General features: G+C 38.9%; 1 protein-coding gene across 3 annotated transcripts in view; it reads left to right on the top strand.

The window, feature by feature from the left end:
* MAP3K5 (mitogen-activated protein kinase kinase kinase 5) overlaps nucleotides 1-23,767 on the top strand; it is a 228,492-nt gene that overhangs the window by 73,319 nt on the left and 131,406 nt on the right. For all 3 annotated transcript variants that reach the window (XM_004011519.6, XM_042253518.2, XM_060419723.1), the window contains exons 3-7: nucleotides 11,816-11,839; nucleotides 17,613-17,806; nucleotides 19,047-19,215; nucleotides 20,581-20,687; nucleotides 22,945-23,115. In XM_004011519.6, coding sequence (XP_004011568.4) covers nucleotides 11,816-11,839; nucleotides 17,613-17,806; nucleotides 19,047-19,215; nucleotides 20,581-20,687; nucleotides 22,945-23,115 — 665 coding nt within the window. The remainder of the gene's footprint in view (nucleotides 1-11,815; nucleotides 11,840-17,612; nucleotides 17,807-19,046; nucleotides 19,216-20,580; nucleotides 20,688-22,944; nucleotides 23,116-23,767) is intronic.

Here is a 23,767-nt window from a genome sequence, read left to right as displayed (position 1 = left end):
ACCATCTGGTGATGTCCATGTGTAGAGTCTTCTCTTGTGTTGTTGGAAGAGGGTGTTTGCTATGACCAGTGCGTTCTCTTGGCAAAACTCTTATTAGCCTTTGCCCTGCTTCATTCCGCATTCCCAGGCCAAATTTGCCTGTTACTCCAGGTGTTTCTTGACTTCCTACTTTTGCATTCCAGTCCCCTGTAATCAAAAGGACAACTTATATGGATGTTAGTTCTAAAGGTCTTGTAGGTCTTCATAGAACCATTCAACTTCAGCTTCTTCAGCGTTACTGGTTGGGGCATAGACTTGGATTACTGTGATATGGAATGGTTTGCCTTGGAAACAAACAGAGATAATTCTGTTGTTTTTGAGATTGCATCCAAGTACTGCATTTCGGACTCTTTTGTTGACCATGATGGCTACTCCATTTCTTCTAAGGGATTCTTGCTCACAATAGTAGATATAATGGTCATCTGAGTTAAATTCACCCATTCCAGTCCATTTTAGTTTGCTGACTCCTAGAATGTCAACGTTCACTCTTGCCATCTCCTGTTTGACCGCTTCCAATTTGCCTTGATTCATGGACCTGACATTCCAGGTTCCTATGCAATATTGTTCTTTATAGCATGGGGCCTTGCTTCTATCACCAGTCACATCCACAGTGGGTATTGTTTTTGCTTTGGCTCCATCCCTTCCTTCTTTCTGGAGTTATTTCTCCACTTATCTCCAGTACCGTATTAGGCACCTACTGACCTGGGGAGTTCCTCTTTCAGTGTCCTATCATTTTGATACTGTTTGTGGGGTTCTCAAGGCAAGAATACTGAAGTGGCTTGCCATTCCCTTCCCCAGTGGACCACATTCTGTCAGACCTCTCCACCATGACCTGCCCGTCTTGGGTGGCCCCACACAGCATGGCTTAGTTTCATTGAGTTAGACAAGGCTGTGGTCTGTGTGATTAGATTGACTAGTTTTCTGTGATGATGGTTTCAGTGTGTCTGCCCTCTGATGCCCTCTTGCAACACCTACCATCTTACTTGGGTTTCTCTTGTCTTGGACATGTGGTGTCTCTTCACGGCTGCTCCAGCAAAGCACAGCCACTGCTCCTTACCTTGAAGGAGGGGTATCTCCTCACCGCCGCCCCTCCTGACCTTGAACGTGAATGGAGTAGCTCCTCTTGGCCCTCCTGCACCCCAGCTGCAGTGAATGGGGGTGCATATATCTCTTCAAGTTAGTCTTCTCCAGCATTACATATATCTCTTCAAGTTAGTCTTCTCCAGCATTACATATATCTCTTCAAGTTAGTCTTCTCCAGCACTGCGTATATCTCTTCAAGTTCATTTTCTTTGAATAAACACTCATAAGTGCATTTGCTAGATCATATCATATATGACAAAGGTCCATATAGTCAAGGCTATGTTTTCCCAGTGGTCTCATACAGTTGTGAGAACTGGACTGTAAAGAAGGCAGAACACCGCAGAAATGATGCCTTTGAACTGTAGTGCTGGAGAAGGCTCCTGAAAGTCCCTTGGACAGCAAGGAGATCCAACCAGTCAATCTTAAGGGAGATCAACCCTGAATATTCACTGGAAGGACTGATGCTGATGCTGAAGCTCCAATATTTTGGTTATCTGATGCGAACAGATGACTCAATGGATAAGTCCCTGATGCTGGGAAACATTGAGGGCAGAAGGAGAGGAGTGCATCAGAGGATGAGATGGTTTGACGGCATCACTGATGAAACGAACATGAACTTGGGCAAACTCTGGGAGATGGTGAGGGACAGGGAGGCCTGACATGCTGCAGTCCATGGGGTCGTGAAGAGTCGGATACTACTGGATGACTAAACAACAACAACAAAAATGGTAGTTCTATTTTTAATTTTTTGAGGAACCTCTATACTGTTTCCACAGAGACTGCACCAATTTACATTCCTGCCAACAATGTATGAGGGTTCCCTTTTTTCATATTCTTGACAACAGTTTGTTGTCTTTTTATAATAGCCATTCTGACAGATGTGAGATCATATCTCATTGTGGTTTTGATTTGTATTTGCCTGATAATTAGTGATGTTGAGCATCTTCTATATACCTGTTGAAAAGTGTATGTCTTCTTTTTAAAAATGTCTATTCAGATCTCCTGTCCATTTTTAATTGATTTTTAAAAAATTGAGTTGCATGAGTTCTTTACATAGTTTGGATATTAACCTCTTATTAGATATATTTGCATTTATCTTTTCCCATTTATTAGATTGCCTTTTTGTTTTGTTGGTGGTTTTCTTTACTGTGCTAAAGGAGTGTATGACTAAGTTTTATATTCTTTAAATATTTCATAATAATGTTTTTTTTAAACTAATGTTTTTAATGAAAAAAATTGTTATTAGTCTGTTACTTTCTGTATCCTTTGGGATAACTTAAATATATTTTGGTCATTTGAATCTCAAATATTTTTTTCCTAATGTTCTGACCGTGGTTAGAAGGCCTCACATGCATTTGGAATTATTCTTTCTGCACTAAGATAGGCTTTATTCCCGTTTTATCCATTGCAGAATAAATGTTTGTCTAGAGATTGATATGTATACCAGTTAGTGGTAACACAGCTTATGTTGAAATGTAATGATTATGTGAGATCATTCCTTATTCAAGAAATTTAGTTGTGTTTTCCTCTGTAACCATTGCTCGAAATGTCACTTTCCAGGTGGGATTTGCTTTCATAAACTGCTCTTTACAGCAATTTATCCACATGCTTAATCCTTTGCCATCTCACTGAATATAGTACCTACATATTTGGTGGCTGAAACTCTTCCTCTGCGTCAATGCAACTAGTATTTTCTAGATCGGTATCTGACTAGCGTGAAACTGTGGGTGCACAAACCAAAATATGTAACATTATCACTAAATTACCCCTTTAAAAATCATCAACTTTTAACAATATGGCAATTTTTTCATGTGATCCTGCAATTGCACTTTGGATATATACACCTCAGGGTACTGAAAGCATGATCTCACAGAGATATTTATGCACCCATGTTCATAGCAGCATTACTTAAAATAGCCAAATATGGAAGGAGCCTAAATGTCCATCAGTAGATGAATGGATAAAATGAAATGTGGTATACACATACAATGGAATAAAAAGGCCTTAAAAAGGAAGGAAATTCTGACACATGCTGCTACATGGATGAAACTTGGGGACTGTTATAGTTGCTCAAACAGTTGCATGGTACTTGGACCCATGATCTGTAGGTACAGAGGGACTCAATCTCCATTGGAGTTTGTATGTGAGAAATTGGATATTGAATCTATTTTGCTGATAATATTCATTTCCACTTGAAGCAAATGGTTATGGTTTTTAGAAGACCAGGCAGTGATATTAATGCTGTGAATTTTGATGATTATATTGGGCTGGGCAGCAAGTTCATTCAGGTCTTTTCATACCATCTTATGGGAAAGCCTAAATGAACTTTCTGGCCAGCCCAATACTAGTTTCTAGTAATTTGTTGAGAAGATCAAAGTAATTTTGTTATAAATACCTTGAACTTAGGGCTTTCCTGGTGGCTCAGTGGTAAAGAATCTGTCTACAGTGCAGGAGATTCAGGTTCGATCCCTGAGTCAGGAAGAGCTCCTGGAGGAAATGCTAACCCACTCCTGTGTTTTTGCCTGGGAAATCTCATGAATCAAGGAGCCAGGCAGGCTACAGTTCATGGGGTGGCAAAAGAGTCGGACACGACTTGGTGACTAAACAACAACAACCGTGAACTTAAGTTAAATTTTCACATGAATTTGGCAGATTAGCTCAGATTCTAGAGTGTTCTTAAACTGAAAAATCTTTTTTTTCCTTTTACACCACTAGTTCCTTTTCTTAAAGTTTTACCTCTTTTATCAAGATAAAAAAAATAAGATGAATTTAGTTTTAGATTGAATTGAGTATGAAATTAAAATTTGTATTTTCCCAAAGGTTTATAATTCTCTTAGTTTAATAATGAAGTTTTACTACATTCTTTTCAGCACTCTAAAGTAGCACTTAACTTAGTGGTACAAAGTACATGGTAAACGTTAGGGAAAAAAAGTCATTTGAGAATATGATCCTATAAAGTAGTCTAATGATTTGTGCACCAGAAACATTGGCTGAGCTCCATGTAACAGTGCTGCTCCTGGACATTTTCTTAAGTATCTTACTAACTTAATAACTGGCCATTGATTTGTAAGCCATGGCCCTCTGTATCTCCTCTGTCTAATATAATCATCACATATCCTTCTAATATTTCATGGAAAAAATATTTTTCTATTGAGAGAAAAAAGTTCTAGCTCTTTTATTTTACTTATTTTAGAAATGATCAAACTTTCCTCTGAGCTATGTAATTCCATGTCAAATTGGGGGGAAAGGGAGGTAGTTTGGGGGAGAAATAGATAAATACCTGTGAGCACTGCTTTATTAAGATTTTCTCTCAAGATCTTGAACTGACAGACTAGATGAAGATTTCTTTAGCAGGAGTGGATTTCTAGTTGTTGTATCTCTGAGATTTGGGAAAGGGCTTGTGACTGGAAAATCCAGTTTTCTTTGATGTCAGGTAACAAGATTATATCTTCAAAGGAATTATGTGTATATTGGACAAAGGATGCCCTTGCTTTCCTTCCTAACCTCCTTTACCCTTCCCCATCTCATTGTGTCTAGCATCTTATTGCCATCTCATACAACGGAGAAGGAAATCTATGCTATGCAGTGAATGGAGGGTGTCATCACATCTCTGAGTGTATTCTCTTCATTTGTAGAGATTTTCATCACAGGCTTATGAATTTGAATACCTTAAAAAGCAAGAAGGAATACCTCTGCACATAGAGGGTGTGAGTCTGAAAGCCTCCCACCTCCCACCCAGCTGAATTCTAGACCTGTTTGTTCATTATAAATAAGTGCTTCTTTCTCTGGAAGTTGATCTTTGTCGCACTGCAAACCACCATCCTATCTGAGTCCTTTAAAAATGCATCCTTGAAAGTTTTACTAAAATCTATGTGTAAAGTATAATTTAACATGCTAGAATTCATTATATCTGTAACTTTTCAATAATACAGTTTTTTAAAAAAAGAAATACCTGTACTTGAATAATAAGGTCCAGTTAAGACTCGCTGAAAGAAGCAATGATGACAAAGAAGAGGAAGTTGATTATAATAATAACAGCATATTAAAAGAAGTTTGTGTTAAGAAGCTCTTTCAAGCACTGTATGTATAAAACATCACTCTTCAGCCCTGTTTAAAGATATGTATATACTTGCAGTAGAGTTTTCCCACCAAGATATATTTTTTAACATGAAACAAAATTAATAGAGGAGGAGAAGAAAGTCTAGAATTTCTTTTAGGATTATTTTCAAGTTTGGGTATCATTAAGCCTGATTTTGGGTACAGGTTTTTTTTTTATTAACAGTTGCTCATATGTCTTTTCTATAATCCTGATGTGTTCCTTCCCAGGATCATAAACAACGCAGGTATAAGATGCCTCTGTATTCGATAACATAGGAATTGAGTTGGGGTTGTCTGCTTTGATAGTATTAATACCTCATGTTACATATGACTTTAAATGCTTAAAGGTCTCTCATAAATTTATTTCATTTGGTCTTTAAACATGACCCAGTGAGATGGGAAGTGTCATTACTATGCAGATTGAGCAGATGGAATACTTTCTTTACACATGAGAACTAAATCCACAGAGATGCAGATTTAGAGTTACACACACGGTTCAGCATCAGAGCAGGACAAGCCCCATATTCTTGGACTTGTCATCAGGTATATTTTCCTACATGTCTGTCCACAGATTTCATATGTCTGTTAAAAATATGATTTTCCAGGTTTTTGTTCGACTGTTTTTTTTTTTAACTTGAGCTTTTATGTAAGCATATAAACACAAGTGTGCTGGGTTCCCTGACTTTAAAGATGAACCAGTTCTGTGACACGTGTGTTGGAGTGCTCTTCCTAAGCCAACTCAGCATGTAGAGGGTAAAGATGAGCCCCATCTTCTCAGTGAGGCTCATGGTGTTCACCACAGCCCATATGACGTATCTTTGTTTAGCTTCGAGGCATTGAAATTAGGTAAGAGGATGGAGCTGGGGCATACAAGAAAGATTCCTTTTTTTCCCAACTTTAGTGGAACACTTGGCACATTCCATTGCGACAGAAAGAGATCTCAGAAGAGAAGACCTTGAAGGTCACCAGCAGGGAGCCATGGTCTTTTTTCCTGGCCCAAAACCACCAGCTTGTGCCTTTCTTTTCTTTCAGGAAAAAGATCCTGGTTGCTAACTCTGTTTCTTCCGCCCTGTGTCCATTTGGTTTGGCAATCTCACACCAGCTGTTCCCACTTCCTTCCCCTGGCTGTAATTACTTAAATGTTAGGCAGAGAAACTTTCCAATTTTGGAGACTCTCCACATTTATTTATCCTTATGATGACCTCTACAGTGTTACATTGTCCCAAGTAGCTCTCAAAAGTTATCTTTGTCTTCCTTTGGATTGAGACCTATGTTAGATTGTCTCCTTTGCCTTGCTTCTTGGGTTGGTTATCAAAGCGTCCTGGAGAAAACATTTGAGGATGTTTTTGGTACAGCCAGAGAGTACACTGATTAAAGGTCCCCTAAGAGAGATGGGAATACCAGACCACCTGACCTGCCTCTTGAGAAATCTGTATGCAGGTCAGGAAGCAACAGTTAGAACTGGACATGGAACAACAGACTGGTTCCAAATAGGAAAAGGAGTAAGTCAAGGCTGTATATTGTCACCCTGCTTATTTAACTTATATTCAGAGTACATCATGAGAAACGCTGGACTGGAAGAAACACAAGCTGGAATCAAGATTGCGGGAGAAATATCAATCACCTCAGATATGCAGATGATACCACCCTTATGGCAGAAAGTGAAGAGGAACTCAAATGCCTCTTGATGAAAGTGAAAGAGGAGAGTGAAAAAGTTGGCTTAAAGATCAACATTCAAAAAACGAAGATCATGGCATCTGGTCTCATCACTTCATGGGAAATAGATGGGGAAACAGCAGAAACAGTGTCAGACTTTTTTGGTGGGGGGGCTCCAAAATCATTGCAGATGGTGACTGCAGCCATGAAATTAAAAGATGCTTACTCCTTGGAAGAAAAGTTATGACCAACCTAGATAGCATATTCAAAAGCAGAGATATTACTTTGCCGACTAAGGTCCATCTAGTCAAGGCTATGGTTTTTCCAGTAGTCATGTATGGATGTGAGAGTTGGACTGTGAAGAAAGCTGAGCGCCGAAGAATTGATGCTTTTGACCTGTGGTGTTGGAGAAGACTCTTGAGAGTCCCTTGGACTGCAAGGAGATCCAACCAGTCCATTGTAAAGGAGATCAGTCCTGGGTGTTCTTTGGAAGGAATGATGCTAAAGCTGAAACTCTAGTACTTTGGCCACCTCATGCGAAGAGTTGATTCATTGGAAAAGACTGATGCTGGGAGGGATTGGGGGCAGGTGGAGAAGGGGACGATAGAAGGTGAGATGGCTGGATGGCATCACCGACTTGATGGACGTGAGTTTGAGTGAACTCTGGGAGTTGGTGATAGACAGGGAGGCCTGCTGCTGCTGCTGCTAAGTCGCTTCAGTCATGTCTGACTCTGTGCGACCCCATAGATGGCAGCCCACCAGGCTCCCCCATCCCTGGGATTCTCTAGGCAAGAATACTGGAGTGGGTTGCCATTTCCTTCTCCAATGCATGAAAGTGAAAAGTCAAAGTGAAGTCGCTCAGTTGTATCTGACTCTTAGCGACCCCGCAGACTACAGCCTACCAGGCTCCTCTGTCCATGGAATTTTCCAGGCAAGAGTACTGGAGTGGGGTGCCATTGCCTTCTCCAACAGGGAGGCCTGGCGTGCTGCAGTTCATGGGATCGCAAAGGGTCGGACACGACTGAGCTACTGAACTGAACTGAACTGAACTGAAAGACTTTAGGCAAGAACGAAGTTGTAGTGGGGTGATGTATCTTCAGAAACAGTTCACTGTTAAGGAACTGGAGTTTATGTTGATTTTTATTTTTCATTTTTTAGGCTCTTTAGACAAGACATTTCCACTGAGTGATGTGAAGTATTGCAGTTGCCTGTTAAATTTATTCCCCTTCCTCCTTTTTATTCCCCTTCAATGGATTTAGCAGAAATTAAATATTCACTGGGGCTTCCCTGGTGACTCAGCAGTAAAGAATCTACCTGTAGTGCAGGAGATGCAGGAGGTAAGAGTTTGATCCCTGGGTCAGGAAGATCCCCTGGAGGAGGACCTGGCAACCTACTCCCGTATTCTTGTCTGGAGAATCCCATGGAAAGAGGGGCCTGGTGGACTGTAGTCCATGGGGTCACAAAAAGTTGGACACAACTGAAGCAACTGAGCACGCATGCATGCAGACATTCACTGTTCCACCTCAGTAGTTAAATACCTTTTCAGGTCTTGTTTGCTGTTTGTTTGTACTGAGTTAAAATGCACAAATAGTACCTTTCTTTCTTTGAAGTTGATACCTCCTTTAAGGTTACATCATAAGCTGTGAGTAAACTTCTTCAAGAGAGCCATTTGTACCCATTTAGCTTCTATAAAACATGAGCAAGCAGTTAATAAGAACTCAGTAGGATGGCTATAAGGATGATTGAATATAGTTTTAGAATTTTTTATGATGCATGCATTACCTGAAATGGAAGCAAAGAAGACATGTAAGAGTTATTACTTCAATAAGCAATTCTTCAGGAAGACATAACGTACTGGCTGGAGGCCAGTAACCACTGTGGTTATTTCCTTTGGTGACAACCAGAGGGGAGCCTTCAGCTCATTCAGCCCTCATCACAGCTCCCTTCATTACCACCTCCATCTCTGTGCCTGGTGTACCAAACAGAGATCATGGTTGAGTAACTCCTGTGCTGGGCATAAGGACATCGCTCCTTCCAGTGGCACAAGAACAATGCTGACTTAGGCCTTTAGCCAAAAGTAAGTGATAGGATACAGCGCTGAAAGGGACCAACGATCCCTCTATCCAGTTCTTAGTGTGTTACATTAGAGAGAAGAGAGATGACACATGGCCAGTCAGGAGCAGAGCCAAGACTTAACACCTGTCTCTCCTAATTCAGAGTCCAGTATTTTTTACATTCATGAACTAGTTAACGTATTCATCCTTTTATTGAGCACCAACTATACACCCTACAATCTGCTAGGCAATCACTGGGGATACAAATAGGAACTAAACCTGGCTCTTGCACCCAAGGAACTCATGATGTAGGATTAGGAGAAGCGTATGAAGCGGTAATTGCAGTGTGGTACATCTAGTGCTGTCACAGAGGTCGATATAAGGAGTCATGAGGGCAAAAACAAGGACATCAACTGCTTCTGTTGGGGGTTAGGTGTCATTGAAGACAGTCAAGAGAGAACAGGGTTTCCTATGCAATATGCAGAGGATGCTGTGTGGTACAGGATTAAGAGAAGAGTGTTGTTTTTCTTTTCTTTTCTTTTTGCTTAGAGGGATAAGAGAAGACTCTGCCTATCTAGGAAAGAGTGTGGTTTGCTCCTCTGGAGAGATGCTCCATAAATCAAGTTTGGAAAATTCTGCATACTGTATTCCTGGCTTTGTGACTGTCTGAGCCAGGATAGCTAGACTATCCTGGCTTTGTGTTTTTCATGAACCGTGTACTGTTGTAATTCATATTTTTAAAACTTTTACAAGGTTTACCTTTGAATTACTTGTCTTTCTTGGGTAATGCATTCACCCAATATAAACATTTGTAAGTGCAAAAAGATATATTATTGAAAAGTCATCCTTTCATCCTTGTCCTCCAGGCAGTTGGATCCCCTCTCCATTGGCAGCCACTGTTCTTGGTTTCTTGTATATCCTTCCAGAGAGATTTTAGAAGTAGACAAATTAGGATTTTATTTTTCTCCCTTTTATATACATAAGTAGAAACATAGGGTAGCAACCATTCTGTCCTTTCCTTTTGTTCACTAGGCAGTATGTCTTGGAGATCTTTCCATGTCACTTCGTAGAGACCTTTCTCATCTTTTGTTCAGCTGCATTGGATTCCATCGTGTCAAGGAACCATGGTTTAGTCGGCCAGTTTCTAGTTGATAGAACATTTGTGTTGTTCCCAAACTTTGCTTTTACAAACAATGTCCCAGTGTGTGCAGAGACTTTTATATGTCTGTCACTCACCTGAAAAAGCACTTTTACTCTCATATGCCCAAATGCCTACACAATAGAGTGCTTTATTTTGGCATTCAAGGCTTTCTTCAATTAGGCCCCAAATAACTTTCTGTTATTATTAGTGTGTGCCAAAATGAACTTTCTGTTTTAACCCAATGATTGAATTCAAGATGTTTTCAATAATAAAACCCTTTTATTTCTCTGTTCTATACTTCTCAAAATGAGCTGTCTTCTTTAGCCCCAGGAATAATATTTATTGTTTCCTAAATGGGCCTTTGCATTCCTAGGTCTCTAGCCTGGATTCCTACCTCCCTGCTTTGTCTTTGGAAGATGTGACTGTCCTCTTGAATTCCACCTTCTCTGCTGATCTTCAGCCTTTTTTCAGTCCCCAGGAAGGTCGTCTTTCCCCAGAAACCCCAGCTCTTACTGTCGTTTTGCTCTTTGGATGTAGGACAGGTGTGCATACATGTTTGTGTGTCCAGGCTTATAATGTTTCTTTTTACATGTGTATGTGTTCTTTTTTTACCAGCAAGATTGTGAGTATTGAACAGTCTCTTTTAGTATTTTATATACATCTACCCTGCACAATCCCTTCCTCTTTTTGTTTACTCATCTGTTACCCTTAATCATTCAGAAATCTTAACCTACTGCTCCAAGCTAATGCCCTCCTAGGTTCCCCTTTGCCCCACGTCGATCCTGGGATGAATGACAGCTGGTCCCCTGGGATGAATGACAGCCTGCTTCACTCCTCTGCTCCTCTCACCTCGCCTGGGTTGGTTCTGCTTCTGGTCTTAGCCAGTTGAACCACACTGTAGACTCCACAAATGCCTCACATTTCCTGTTTCCCTGGCAACACACATGCCATCTTTTCTAAAACACAGTCCCATCTCTGTTTTCTAAATCATGATTCCCCAACCTTAGTGAAGTTTTTATGCCACAGACTCTTCTAAATTGTCTCTTCCATGTCTCTAGTCATATTGAAGTCTAGGAATAATAATAGCTGGCTTTATTGAGAGCTTTTTATGTGCCAGATATGATATAGCCACATTATTCCCATGATCCCATTTATTTCTCATAATCTAGAAGATAGGAGCACCACCTGCAATGTATTTATCATATTTCACTTATTTCGGAACAATACATAACATTTATGACTAGTTATTGTCAGATGTCCTTATTGTCTATATATGAATTTGCCCCTCCCCGCCGACCAGTAGCTGGTACCCTTTATTTCTAGTTTTACTCCAAGCATGCTGGTAGGTTCTTTCTCAGGGCATGATTGAGATTGTGCTTTGGGAAAGCTAATTCATTTTAGTCTCTTTCCCCAAAGATTGTAGCTGATAAGATAATTCTGCGCATACATACTCTGCAGAAATGGTTTTCAGATTCGGGTTTTGGATTCTTCATGTTTATACTGTTTTCCTAAAACCATAGTTGATACTTTTGTGCACTCCTGTCCCCTTCATCAGACTGTAAACTCAGATGCAGGAATTTAGTTGATACCTTTTATTCTTCACATTCTGAATTTCTAATTGCTAGTGATAAATAATAAAATTGTTAATATAAATTTTGCCACATAGACTATTTCAGTTAATTAGTTGAATTAATTAATTTTGTATTAGCTTTTGCTTTACTCTTCTCTTTTCTCTTTTTTTCAGGAGATCATTTGCCAGAAGAATACTGTGAGTATTTTACTTCCATAAACATTTTTATCTTTTCTTTTTTATCAGCTAATTGCTGGTATATTTTCTATTTCTACAAATTATTAATTTCTGTCTCTTCCTTTTAAAATTTCTGACATATCAGTATAAATATGGCTATTTTACTTAAGTATCCCTTTATAGTGAAACTTTATTTATACTAGTGCGAGATGACACTGATGCCTGTTTTTTTCTATATATAATTATATTTAGAACAAAACTATATAGTATATTCAATTTTATATAATTATGAGTGTTACTAAAGCAGCATATATATATATAAATGCACTGATACACATATGTATGTGTGTGTGCATATCTATATATACAGGTATAGAAATATCTCTATAAGTTTACTGTGTATCTATATGTATACCATATATATAAATTATAAATGTGTCAATACATATACATACATATATATGCATATATACACATATGGAAATATGTCTACGTATCTCTGTCATTTTTACATTGAGATTGACTTAAGTTCCTAAGTCTTATAGACCACACTTGAAGACCTTTGAAAGCACACTGCAAAGTTCTTACCCTCCACAGAGAATTAAAAATTAAAGAGTGATAAAGATGAATTTAAGAAATTTTAAATGCATGAAGAATAATTATATTTTGGAATTAGCATGGTTATGTCAATGGTCGTGTTTTCATTTTGGAAAGTGAGCCAGTATTTAAAACCTTAATGTATTTCTGAAACATAGAGGGGAAGTAACATACTGTGTTAAAATCTGCACATGATTCCATCTATGATGATAAGATTAAAAGTAAAATGGGTAAATTTCCCTTAGATCAGAAATTGAAGAAATTAAGATTTAAGAAATTTAAGAGTTCAGGTCAGGGACTCATTGCAGCATGAATAATGTTCCAACGATAAACTTATCCTTCACATCTCAACAGGAAAAGAACAAGATCCGCTTCATGCATCAATTCAATGTAACAGATTTTATGAAGCAAATATTGATGGAACATGAACTGTGTGCTAGGTTTTGGGTTTGGTGCTGCAAGAGACTCACTCTGGAGGCTGAAAGTGGAGACAACTCATTCATAATTGTCCCAGGAGACAACTGAGACAACGCTCAAAAGAGTGTTGCTGGGGGGGATGGTCAAGCAAATAAGTAAACAAACAAATTAGAAATTAACGTAAGGCGATATCTCAAAGAGTGGGTAGCCGATCCCTCAAGTGGTCGTGGGAGGTTTTTCTGAGGAGGTGGCGTTTACTTGAATGGCAGAGAAGAACTGATCATGCCGTGATAGTTTGGACATGTAGGGAAGCAGGTTTGTAAGCTGACCCAATATTACACATTATAAACAAGTCATCCATTGACTCAGGTACGCTGCTGTGTTTCCAGTGCTAAGTCCCTTTCAAGTTGAGTATTTTGGGCATGTATTTCAATATATTTGGCGGCTGAGGGCATATCTTTCCAGAAGCTTAATTCATGCTCCACATATACTTATGTTCACCTTTATGTAACTTTTAAAAATTGAAAAACAGAGTTGGCATTTTTATTTTTAAAACAAAAGCAGTAGAGATAATCAGAATTCTAGATTTTGAGCTGTGTGTTTCTATAACCATGAAAACAAGTATGGGCTGAGGAGACCAGTCTTATTATTTTATGACCATGCCTCATTGTTTTGAAATTTAAGGAAATTTCTTCCTTCAAGAAGCAGGTTTAATTGTTTTAGAATTAGTATCTTATTAATAAAATACAATTGTTGCACCTAAAGTGTCTGTTCTTGATCACAGTCTTTTTTATTTGCTTTGGATTATTAGGTATTTCAAACTCAGGATTGGCAGCAATGTGTAAATAGAAATTGCCGTAATGGTATTTCTAAGCTTTATGTGAACCAACTTGGGAAATAAATGTTCCCGTATTATTAGTGTTCATCATTTTGAAAAGGTGATTTTTTTCAATAGCTGGTATCCTTTTTTAAAAACACACCATCCACAGCCACTCCCCACATTCTTTCTCCCCACTGCAGGCTTGCTGTGTTGGCTCTTAGCTCAGGCCCAGAAGTGCCTCCTGCTGCTTACTTTCCCCCATTTTTTTTTTTTTTTTGATCACCAACAATGGGACATTGAAAAACAGTACTGCCTTAGAGAAGAGGTTCCAAAAAGTACATTGAGACCAGGAACTTGGCAAAGCCTCAGCATGCTGAATACCTTCAAGGATTCTGAAACCTCATCCCATGGGGTTTGAAGATAGTTGGAATCTGATTTTCTCTGCTATCTTCATGACTCTCATCTTTCTCTCTTTACCTACCTACTGCTCAGTACACACCCAGACATCTGATACTCCTCCTCTCTCAGAATGTTTTATACAGATATGTTATTTCTCAATGCCCAGTCTTTCAGTAATAATGTATTCTAGTTCTTATATTATACACAAATACACATGATATTAAGGCTTCTGAAGGTACAGAACTTTATACAGCAGTAGACGAATAATATTCCAAAATTCCAGTAATGCTCTTTGGTTTATTGGCTTCTCACCTGTTTGTCCTTACCTTGTGACTTAGAAGATTTGGAGCCTTCTCTTTGGTAGTTTTGAGTCAAAATGATTTTCAAAAATAGGAGTATTTGATTCTGTTACTCTTTTACAACTCACTCAAAAGTTTAAGCTCTAGAAGATTTGAAAAGCCATCTCTTGATATGCTTGCCTTTCTTTTCTGCTTAGACAGTGGCTTGGGTAAAAGGATTAGTTTGGTGAACCTGCTGTGGGATCTTGGTAACATTTTAGAAGCAGGGTCTGTTTATTTTTCATCTTCCTGACTAGTCTTCCAATTACTGTTCCATGAAGGAGAACTTGTGAAAGGAACACCTTAATGTGCTTGATTTAAAAATCAAATTGCAACCTTTGGAGGTTCTTCTCATACTTTAACTAGAAGTCCAGTCCAGTTTCTGCTTCATTACCTGAGATGCAAGTGCCTCAGAGAATAACATGTTCATAAATAATCAAGGGGGGCTGTAAGGACATTTGGTACTTCTTGGCTGTTTGCTACGAGGCAGTAAGTTGGCTCATGCAGGGGTCCGTGGAGGATGACCTGAAGCAAAGAGTTGGTGTGCCAGCAAGTCAAGGACACTCGGGAGGGTGCTCAGCCTCCTGGCCATAATGGCAGGCCCTCTGGAAAAGGAGTCCATGGACTGGCGTCCTAGTGTGACCTTGCCAAGCCTTACCTGAATCCTCGCCTGTAAAATGGAGATGAGACAAGATCTCTTCCATCAGTGGACTGTTGTAAACATATGACCATTCATTCCTTGGCACCTGCATGTAATGAATAAATGTTTACTCTCATTCATTTAGTTCAAAGGATAGGAGAAGTAATGCATTGTTCTCCATTCTGCTGACACGGAACATATAACTTAGGCTCCTGGACTCCCTAGAAGAGTGATAAGTAGAGTTTTCTCCCCATCTCATTCTAGTTTTCAGCCCTCTGCTTTTTTTCTTTCTCTCTGGCTTTTTCTCTTAGAAGTGAAGTGAAGTCGTTCAGTTGTGTCTAACTCTTTGTGACCCCATGGACTGTAGCCTACCACGCTCCTCTGTCCATGGGACTTTCCAAGCAAGAGTACTGGAGTGGGTTGCCATTTCTCTTAGAGGTCTCTCTCATTTCCTCAGATTCAGCCATACGAAATAATTTCCAGGTCTGCATTTTGGCTTGGAACTCTTGGATGTTATCACTTGAGAAGTCCTGTTCCCCTTAAATCCCAACCTTTCAAAAGTGTGCATGTCACCCTACTCACCAAATCAGATCTCACCCTCTTGAAGTTCATCTCATATTTTAACTAGAAGTCAGGCCCTGTTTGTGATTCATTACCTAATATATAACAAATGCCCCCAAATGTAATTTGTTCATAAATATTAAAAATTAAGTCTAGTTCTGCTTCTGAATTCTTGATTTTTGTTAAGGATTCCATTCTCCTTTAAGGAACCCCATTTACCACTATGGAGTGGCCTTCAATGCCTCCTTCCTCTGTTTCAATATCTGCAACCAGTTGGCTGATCTCAATGATTCTTTCTTCTTAACGTCAAGTTCAGGCATCCACTTTTGTGATCTGGTCTTGCTTTGTAGCTTCCCATCTCGTTTCCTTAAATCTCATTTCTTTCTCTTTCAGTGCATTCTGTTTTCTGCCTGGACTGTCAAAAGGAACAGGTTTAGTTATGTTTTCTTTCCTGCTCTGAATCCTTCCAGATTTCCCACTGCCCTGAGATTGAACAGAGATTGAAATCCTTAACTTTGTATTCCCTTCCCTTCCCTGAGCCCTAAGCGCCAGTCAGGCTTGCTTCCTCAGGGGCATCCAGTCCAATGTCTCCTTTATTCCTCCCAGCTCCACTTGTGTTTGCACTAGTGCACCCTCACTTGGCACCATCAGGAGCAGATAGAAGGTCATGCTGAGTGAGTGGAGAGTGGTCCAGGCTGAGGCTAGAGAGAGAGGCAGGGTTTGCATCGTTAAGCCTTTGTAGGTGACAGTGATCTATTTTATCTTCATCTCAGGAGCAAGGGAGGGGCCTTGAGCAGCTGGGAGAAGTCATCTGATATATATTATTGAAAGAGCCCTTTGACAGCTGAGTAAAAAACAGATTGATAGGCAAGAGGAGAAGCAGGGAGCCCAGGTAAAAGCCAGTTACAATGGCTCAGGCCAGGATATTGGGGGCATGGTCTCCAGTGCTAGCAGAGAAGATGGAGTGAAGTGAACAAATAGATATATTTTGGAGGTGGAATAGACAGGACGTTGGTAGTTTGTGGAAGGTGGAGGAAATGGAAGCATCAGGGATAACTTCAGGGTCTCTTGTTCAGCTGCAAGGCTGTGTCCAGCTCTTTTCAACCTCATGGACTGCAGCACGCCAGGCTTCCCTGTCCTTCACTATCTCCCAGAGTTTGCTCAAACTCATCTCCATTGAGTCAATGATACCATCCAATCATCTCATCCTCTGTCACCTCCTTCTCCTCCTGCCGTCTTTCCCAGAATCAGGGTCTTTTCCAATGAGCTGGCTCTTCACATCAGGTGGCCAAAGGATAGGAGCTTCAGCTTCAGTCCTTCCAATGAATATTCAGGGTTGATATGCTTTAGGATTGACTAGTTTGATCTCCTTCCTGTCCATGGGACGCTTGAGTCTTCTCTCGCACCACAGTTTGAAAGCATCAATTCTTTGGCGCTCAGCCTTCTTTTATAGTCCAACTCTCACACTGGTACATGACTACGGGAAAAACCATAGCTTTGACTATAGGGACCTTTGTTGGCCAAGTGACATCTCTGCTGTTTAATATGTAGGGTCTCTAGATTTAGTAACTGAGATGTTAATAAAGCCATGACTGTGATTGAGCAGCCTGGAGGGGATCAGCTTTTTCTGGCATCACTCACACTTTGCTGTTACGTGGGCAGCCCTGAAATGTTAACTCTTATCATTTCCACGTATTTATGCTGTGTCTCTGACAAGTTTTCTGAAGGCTGAGGGCTGTGTTTTAAACTACCTTGCTTCACCTACAGCATATATCATAGTGCTGTGGCCAAGAGAATGGTGAATAAATATTCAAGGGATTGCTAGAAACTGTGCCATGCCATATGTTTTTTATCATGTGTAAGTCTGAATTACTTAAAGTAAGCAATTAAAGAAATTGGAGGAAATTTTCATAGGTCATGAATAGGAAATGGGATTATTATTTAAAAGTCAGATTTAGAGTGACGTTAGTGTGGGGTCGGCAGGTCAGCTTACCACCTCCTGGTGCTTCCTCTTTTCTGCAGATGTGCACTGGGAACTACACATTTATTCCTTACATGATAACGCCGCATAACAAGGTCTACTGCTGTGACAGCAGCTTCATGAAGGGCTTGACTGAGCTCATGCAGCCGAACTTTGAGCTGCTTCTGGGACCCATCTGCTTACCTCTTGTGGATCGTTTCATTCAGCTCTTGAAGGTGGCACAAGCAAGTTCCAGGTAAAGTTTAATAATGCCGTTTGGTAGTGATAGTGAAGTGTTCGTGTACTTAATTTATGTAAGTCGCCTACATTCGAAACTGCAAGTTGTGAACTTTCAAAGATGTGAGCGTGTGTCTGTATGTCCAGTCGCATAAGTTGGTTTACATACGTGGCGTACATTGTCGCTTGCAGCTTACTCTCCGTTTCTTCTTGCTGACAGTCCTTCAGCTCTGCTATCTCCCACCTCTCTCTCTCCTCCAGTCAGTAACTCTTCTTACCTCTTTACTTGATGCCAGTCTCTGCATGCCAGCTCTTGTACTATACTAATGTACTGTACTATAGGTTAAAAATGATTTCTTATTTTTGTGTTTATTTTGTACATATTATTTGTGTGAAAAGTATCATAAATCTATTAAGTACAGTACTATACAACCGATTGTGTTAGTTGGATACCTAGGCTAACTTTGTTGGACTTAACGAACAAATTGAACTTACAAACACGCTCTTGGAACAGAACTCATTCGTATGTAGGGGACTTGCTGTATTTGTGCACCTTATCAGATGTTTCTTACATATAATACTCAGGCAAGAACCAGGAAAAAATATATATAATGTCCTTTAAGTGGATAAAATAGGTGCATCTCAGTCTACCTTTTGAATTTTGTCCACTTTATTCAGAGGAGAACAACTTGAAATCAGAAAAAAGAAAGACTGCTAACTGTGTTATAGTAATGGTAGAGCTAAAAATATATTTCATGTAAGTATAGAAGCATTATCTGAATAAATGTCCAGGGACTTTTAGCGTAAGGACAAGAACTCTCTAAAAATTGTTGAAAGCACTATTATATTTTAGTTAAGAGCAGTCATTTATGCTGATAAATGATGATGCTGGATCAGAAGGTACATGTTTTATTATGTTCAAACTGTGGGCACACTTATTTATTTAGAACAATTTCTGCTCAAGACAGTAAAATGAAAAATGAAGTTTTAGCATTTTAACTGGACTACTGCAGGGTCTTGGACAACTCATTAACATGGAATATCTTTACCTTTGATTCTTCCTGGAGCAAGGCAGAGTGTAAAATACTTGGATGCCCCAATTTCTTAATGATACTAGCTAGATGAGGTGTTCATTCTGACATCTTAATGATCTGAAAGGTACGAATGCTGCAGGTGTCATTCATTTCCTTATAAGGTCATTGCTTTTCATTGAAATACTTGCTAGTATCGACTCTTAAAAATGTGTGTTTTTCCACCAGCCAGTATTTCCGGGAGTCTATACTCAATGATATCAGGAAAGCTCGTAACTTATATACTGGCAAAGAACTGGCAGCTGAATTGGCAAGAATTCGACAGCGAGTGGATAATATTGAAGTCTTGACAGCAGATATTGTCATAAATCTGTTACTTTCATATAGAGATATCCAGGTGAGAAGATGCTCAAAATCAAGTCTTGGTTATGTATCATGTTGGAGGAATAAGGGAGTGTTAATATCCAGTTCCAGTTAGCTAATAAGTCACTCATGTTACTACATGTAATTTTTTATTGACTCTCCTAAGCTTTCCATCCAGAGATTTTATGATAAATGAAACAGACTCATATAAGTTAACCATCAGTGATTATGAAAGACTTGTACGGTAAAGGGCTGCCTTTTTCCTCCAAAAGAACAAAAAGAAAAATTTGCATGCATGGCTAATCCACAGACAGCTGTTCTGCTCTGCTAGCCTCAGGCACACCTGCCTGTCACTAAGTGAAATCTTTGTTTTCGCAAAGAACAGACATTTTTAGAGCTTTCCAGATATGTCTCTTATTCCTGGAATTGTGTTGCTTGGAATTGATAGTGCTGGATCTAACTAGCCAGAAGCGAGAAATGTGCAATTGATTAATTATAAAAGTAGCTTTAAAAATAAGTAATGTAAAACACAGATATGCCATATTATTTTATTGGGGTGTCTTAAAATTTTTAAATTACACTAAGAAGAATCATGGGGCTAGTGGTAGAGAACCCACCTGCCAGTGCAGGAGACATAAGAGACGTGGGTTCAATCCTCTGGTCGGAAAGATCCCCTGGAGGAGGAAATGGCAGCTCACTCTAGGATTCTTGCCTGGAGAATCCCACTGACAGAGGAGCCTGGTGGTCTATAGTCCATGACTGAAGCAGCTTAATACAACACACACAAGAAGAATGAAATCTCTGAGTTGGGGATTTCCTGTTGGATTTTTACAGTAAAATTTAAGTGGCTTGTGGTTTCTTATTCTCACCCATTCAGGCTTGAGTAAAGCTTCATGTGAATAACAGAGATTCACATACATGGAGACGTGTGGCACTTAAGATCCCATGACTGGAGAGCCTTCTTATGTTGAAACCAAATATTTTTGTTACTTATAATAAAAGTTCTATCAGTTGCTCCATGTTCTTGATATCTTGGAAGTTATCTCCCTGAAAGTAATTGACAACGCCCTGCATACCGGGAATCTAGCTCCAGGGAGAAGTAAACCACCTGTACTGAGAAAATGTAGTATTACCATGCTAGAGAGTTTATTGTTTTGTAGGTCAGAGATGGTAATTCAGTATTTCCAGTGTTTTATCTATATAATCTAAAACCCTTATTCAGGCAAGCAAATGAACAAACAGTTTCTTCTTGGTTCTAGATTCTTTAAGGTATTTCATGGGTTCTAGTTCCTTTTTAATACTCTCCTTAGTTTCAGGCATCTGGTTGTTCAAAGGCATTTCATTGTCAGGACTTTCTCCCTAAGATTTAATTCTGTGTTATTCTTCTCCTGTTTGAAAGGACTATGATTCTATTGTGAAGCTGGTAGAGACTTTAGAAAAGCTTCCAACGTTTGATTTGGCCTCCCATCACCATGTGAAGTTTCATTATGCATTTGCACTGAATAGGTAAGAAGAAAAATACAGCCCCCCCCCCCACAATGTGCCTAACGTATTACTTTTTAACCTGCATGTTCTTTCCATGATATGTTTTTCATGTAGCCTTGCAACCACTCCTATTATAATGTGTTGTTAATATTTCTACTTCAACCATATAAAATATAGGAAGCATGCATTCTGATTTTGTCTCACTTTTCATGAGTAAAAGAAGTACCCTCAATGTTTATATATCTGAATTCTTAAAATTCTTTTGCTTCTCTGTCAAAGTTTGTATTTTCTATTTATATATATTTTGGGGATTTTTAAAATTACATGGATGTGATATTGTCTTTAAATAGATTGAACGCCAAGTGGTTATTTACACAAGAACTAAGTAGAGTAGGGATAGTTATATCTAGGGGAACATATTCCTAATCAGAAAAGATGTTCACTGAGATTGTTCTGAATATACCTGATTACTAATATAATCAAAACTCTGTGGACCACATTTTAGGTCATGTGTCCGTGAATTTTCTAGGATCAGGACTAACAGTGCTGCTTCCAGTCCTGCCTCTGTGCTTTCCGTCAGCATCATGACTGACACCCACCTCCATGCCACTTTCTACCCAGAGTCGCCGTGGAAGACCATCCCTACTCTGGCCATAGAGAGGCCCAAAGCACTAAACTGTCCAGAACTTAGTTTTGCTGTTCTCTTCTATGGTAGAGAGTTGGATATGTATGTAATTACTACAGTTGAAGAGAATGATACAAAGAAAACGAGAGGGGAGCCTCACATCTATTTTTCATTTGCCATGAAGTCTTAATTATTTTACCGATGAGGAAACTAAAGTGCTTGAGTAACTTTTCTTCAAGGCTCATAAAACAGGCTCAGTCCCAGAGCAAGCCGATACTGGTACTCGTATTCTCCCTCACTTAGTTCCCCTGCCTTTGTTTCCAAGGAAAAGTCAGCAGGCTCTTCAACCGGATATTGTGTCTTTCCTTTATTCATCTGCCCAAGCTCTAGAACGTGCTACCTTTACCAATATGATAATGAAAGTCAATTTTATCTCCCCATTTATTAAACATTTTTTCTTTAGATTTGGCAGAAAGAGATGAAAGCTCCAGAGATTATCTGTTCCAACTGGTTTTCAAATAAATCCTTTTTGAAAGATGGAATTAGATATATTTTGAAATAAAAAATGAAAGTCCATAAGAGCCTCTTATATTTTCTTTTATCTATATTTTGTCTCTGTCTTTCCTAAAATAGAATAGAATGAAATGATAAATGTATTTGTATGGAGCATTATTCTAAACTGAAGGCATTTAGTACAGAATATAAAAAAGAATTTCATGGACAGAAAGATTTAAAATAGTAATTGAGAATAGAAATAACTCTTATGTAACAGTTCTATTGAAATATAATTCATATATCATACAATTGTATTTAAAATGTATGATTCAATGGATTTTAATGTATTAACAGGGTTGTGTGACCATCAGTACCATGAGTTTTAAAGTATTTATATTAGCTTTCCCAAAACCACCCACACCCTGCCTGCTCCAATGAGGGCAGGACACGCTCCCATTCCTCCCAAATCTAGACCTGGGCAACCACAGATCTCTTTCTGTCTCCATAGATTTGCCTATTATGGATATTTCATGCAATGAGATTGTACAATATATAGTCTTTTTATGACTGGCTTCTTTCACTTAGCATAAATGTTTTCAAGTTTCAATAAATTACTCTTAAGAGAGTTTTTATCTTTGAGAACAGTCTGCACATATTCACCAGTTTTAAAATGAGCTATATAAAGCAGCTTCCTTAGGTGATTGATTGCTCAACTCAGGTTGGTTTATTGGTATTGTCTATGATTAGTTTGCTCAGTGTTTTGGAGCAAAAGCCACTGAAACCTATAGCATCAGGGTTTTGCCCCTGTTTGGATTCCTGACTCTGCCCCATTCACAACCACAGGCTGCATTCTTAATCTCACTCTGTCAACTTGAACCCACACAGAGTCTGCAGGGAAACGGGAATGACTGTGGATGGATAAGCATAAATCATCACATCAGCAGAAAACCAACTCAAAATAAATCCTTTTTAGATGATTAGACATGCAGTAGAATGAAAAAGGGTTGCAGAAGACTTTCAAAATATAATTGTTGTTTTTATCCTGCCAAACTTATTAATGTACGTTAGTGTATTAAACAGACATTTTAAAAAGATGATTGGCCTAAACTGCTTCTGGAGTCTGTACAGAAAGAGTGATGTTCCCTTTCTCTACCTTAGGAGAAACCTCCCTGGAGATAGGGCAAAAGCTCTTGACATTATGATTCCCCTGGTGCAAAATGAAGAGCAGGTTGCTTCAGATATGTATTGCCTTGTTGGTCGAATCTACAAAGATATGTTTTTGGACTCTAATTTCATGGACACTGAAAGTAGAGACCATGGAGCCTCTTGGTAAGTGTACAGGATAAGATATTTGGTAAGTCCATGACACAAAAAAATCATTTGTAAATGACTATTAAATTATTGTTTTCACTCTTTGATTGTATATTAGGAAATAAATCTTAGAATTTATAGCTTTAGTAAATAATTTTGATGAAATTCATTTAATAAGGCAGAGTAAATTGGGATAAATTGGATAAAAAGATAATGGTTTTAAAAAATAGAATTTTTAAAAGATGTAAGTATAATACAATAAAAATATAATTGGGAAAATTCATAAAACTTTATAGAAAGACATGAAATAAAACCTGAATGAATGGAAAAATAAACCAAGTATGTGGATGAGAAGACTTGATAAATCAAGATGACTTGATTTAAAGATGTTAATTCTCTACAGCAGGACTTTCCATGAAATTCAACAAATTGATTCTACAATTTATTTGAAAAAATAAAGAGTCTAGAATGGGTAAAGCTATTTTGGAGAATGAGGCGGAGGGACTTGCTCTCCCAGATAAGGCATACTGTAGCAGTGTAACAATTCGGGTATTACAGTATTAGTGTAAGTGAAGTGAAGTGGAGTGAAAGCCGCTCAGTCATCTCCAACTCTTTGTGACCCCATGGACTATACAGTCCATGAAATTCTCCAGGCCAGAATACTGAAGTG

Source organism: Ovis aries, chromosome 8 (genome assembly GCF_016772045.2).
Source record: "Ovis aries strain OAR_USU_Benz2616 breed Rambouillet chromosome 8, ARS-UI_Ramb_v3.0, whole genome shotgun sequence".
NCBI lineage: Eukaryota > Metazoa > Chordata > Mammalia > Artiodactyla > Bovidae > Ovis > Ovis aries.
Note: the sequence above shows the minus strand (reverse complement) of the source record. Positions and strands in the feature narration are given on the sequence as shown.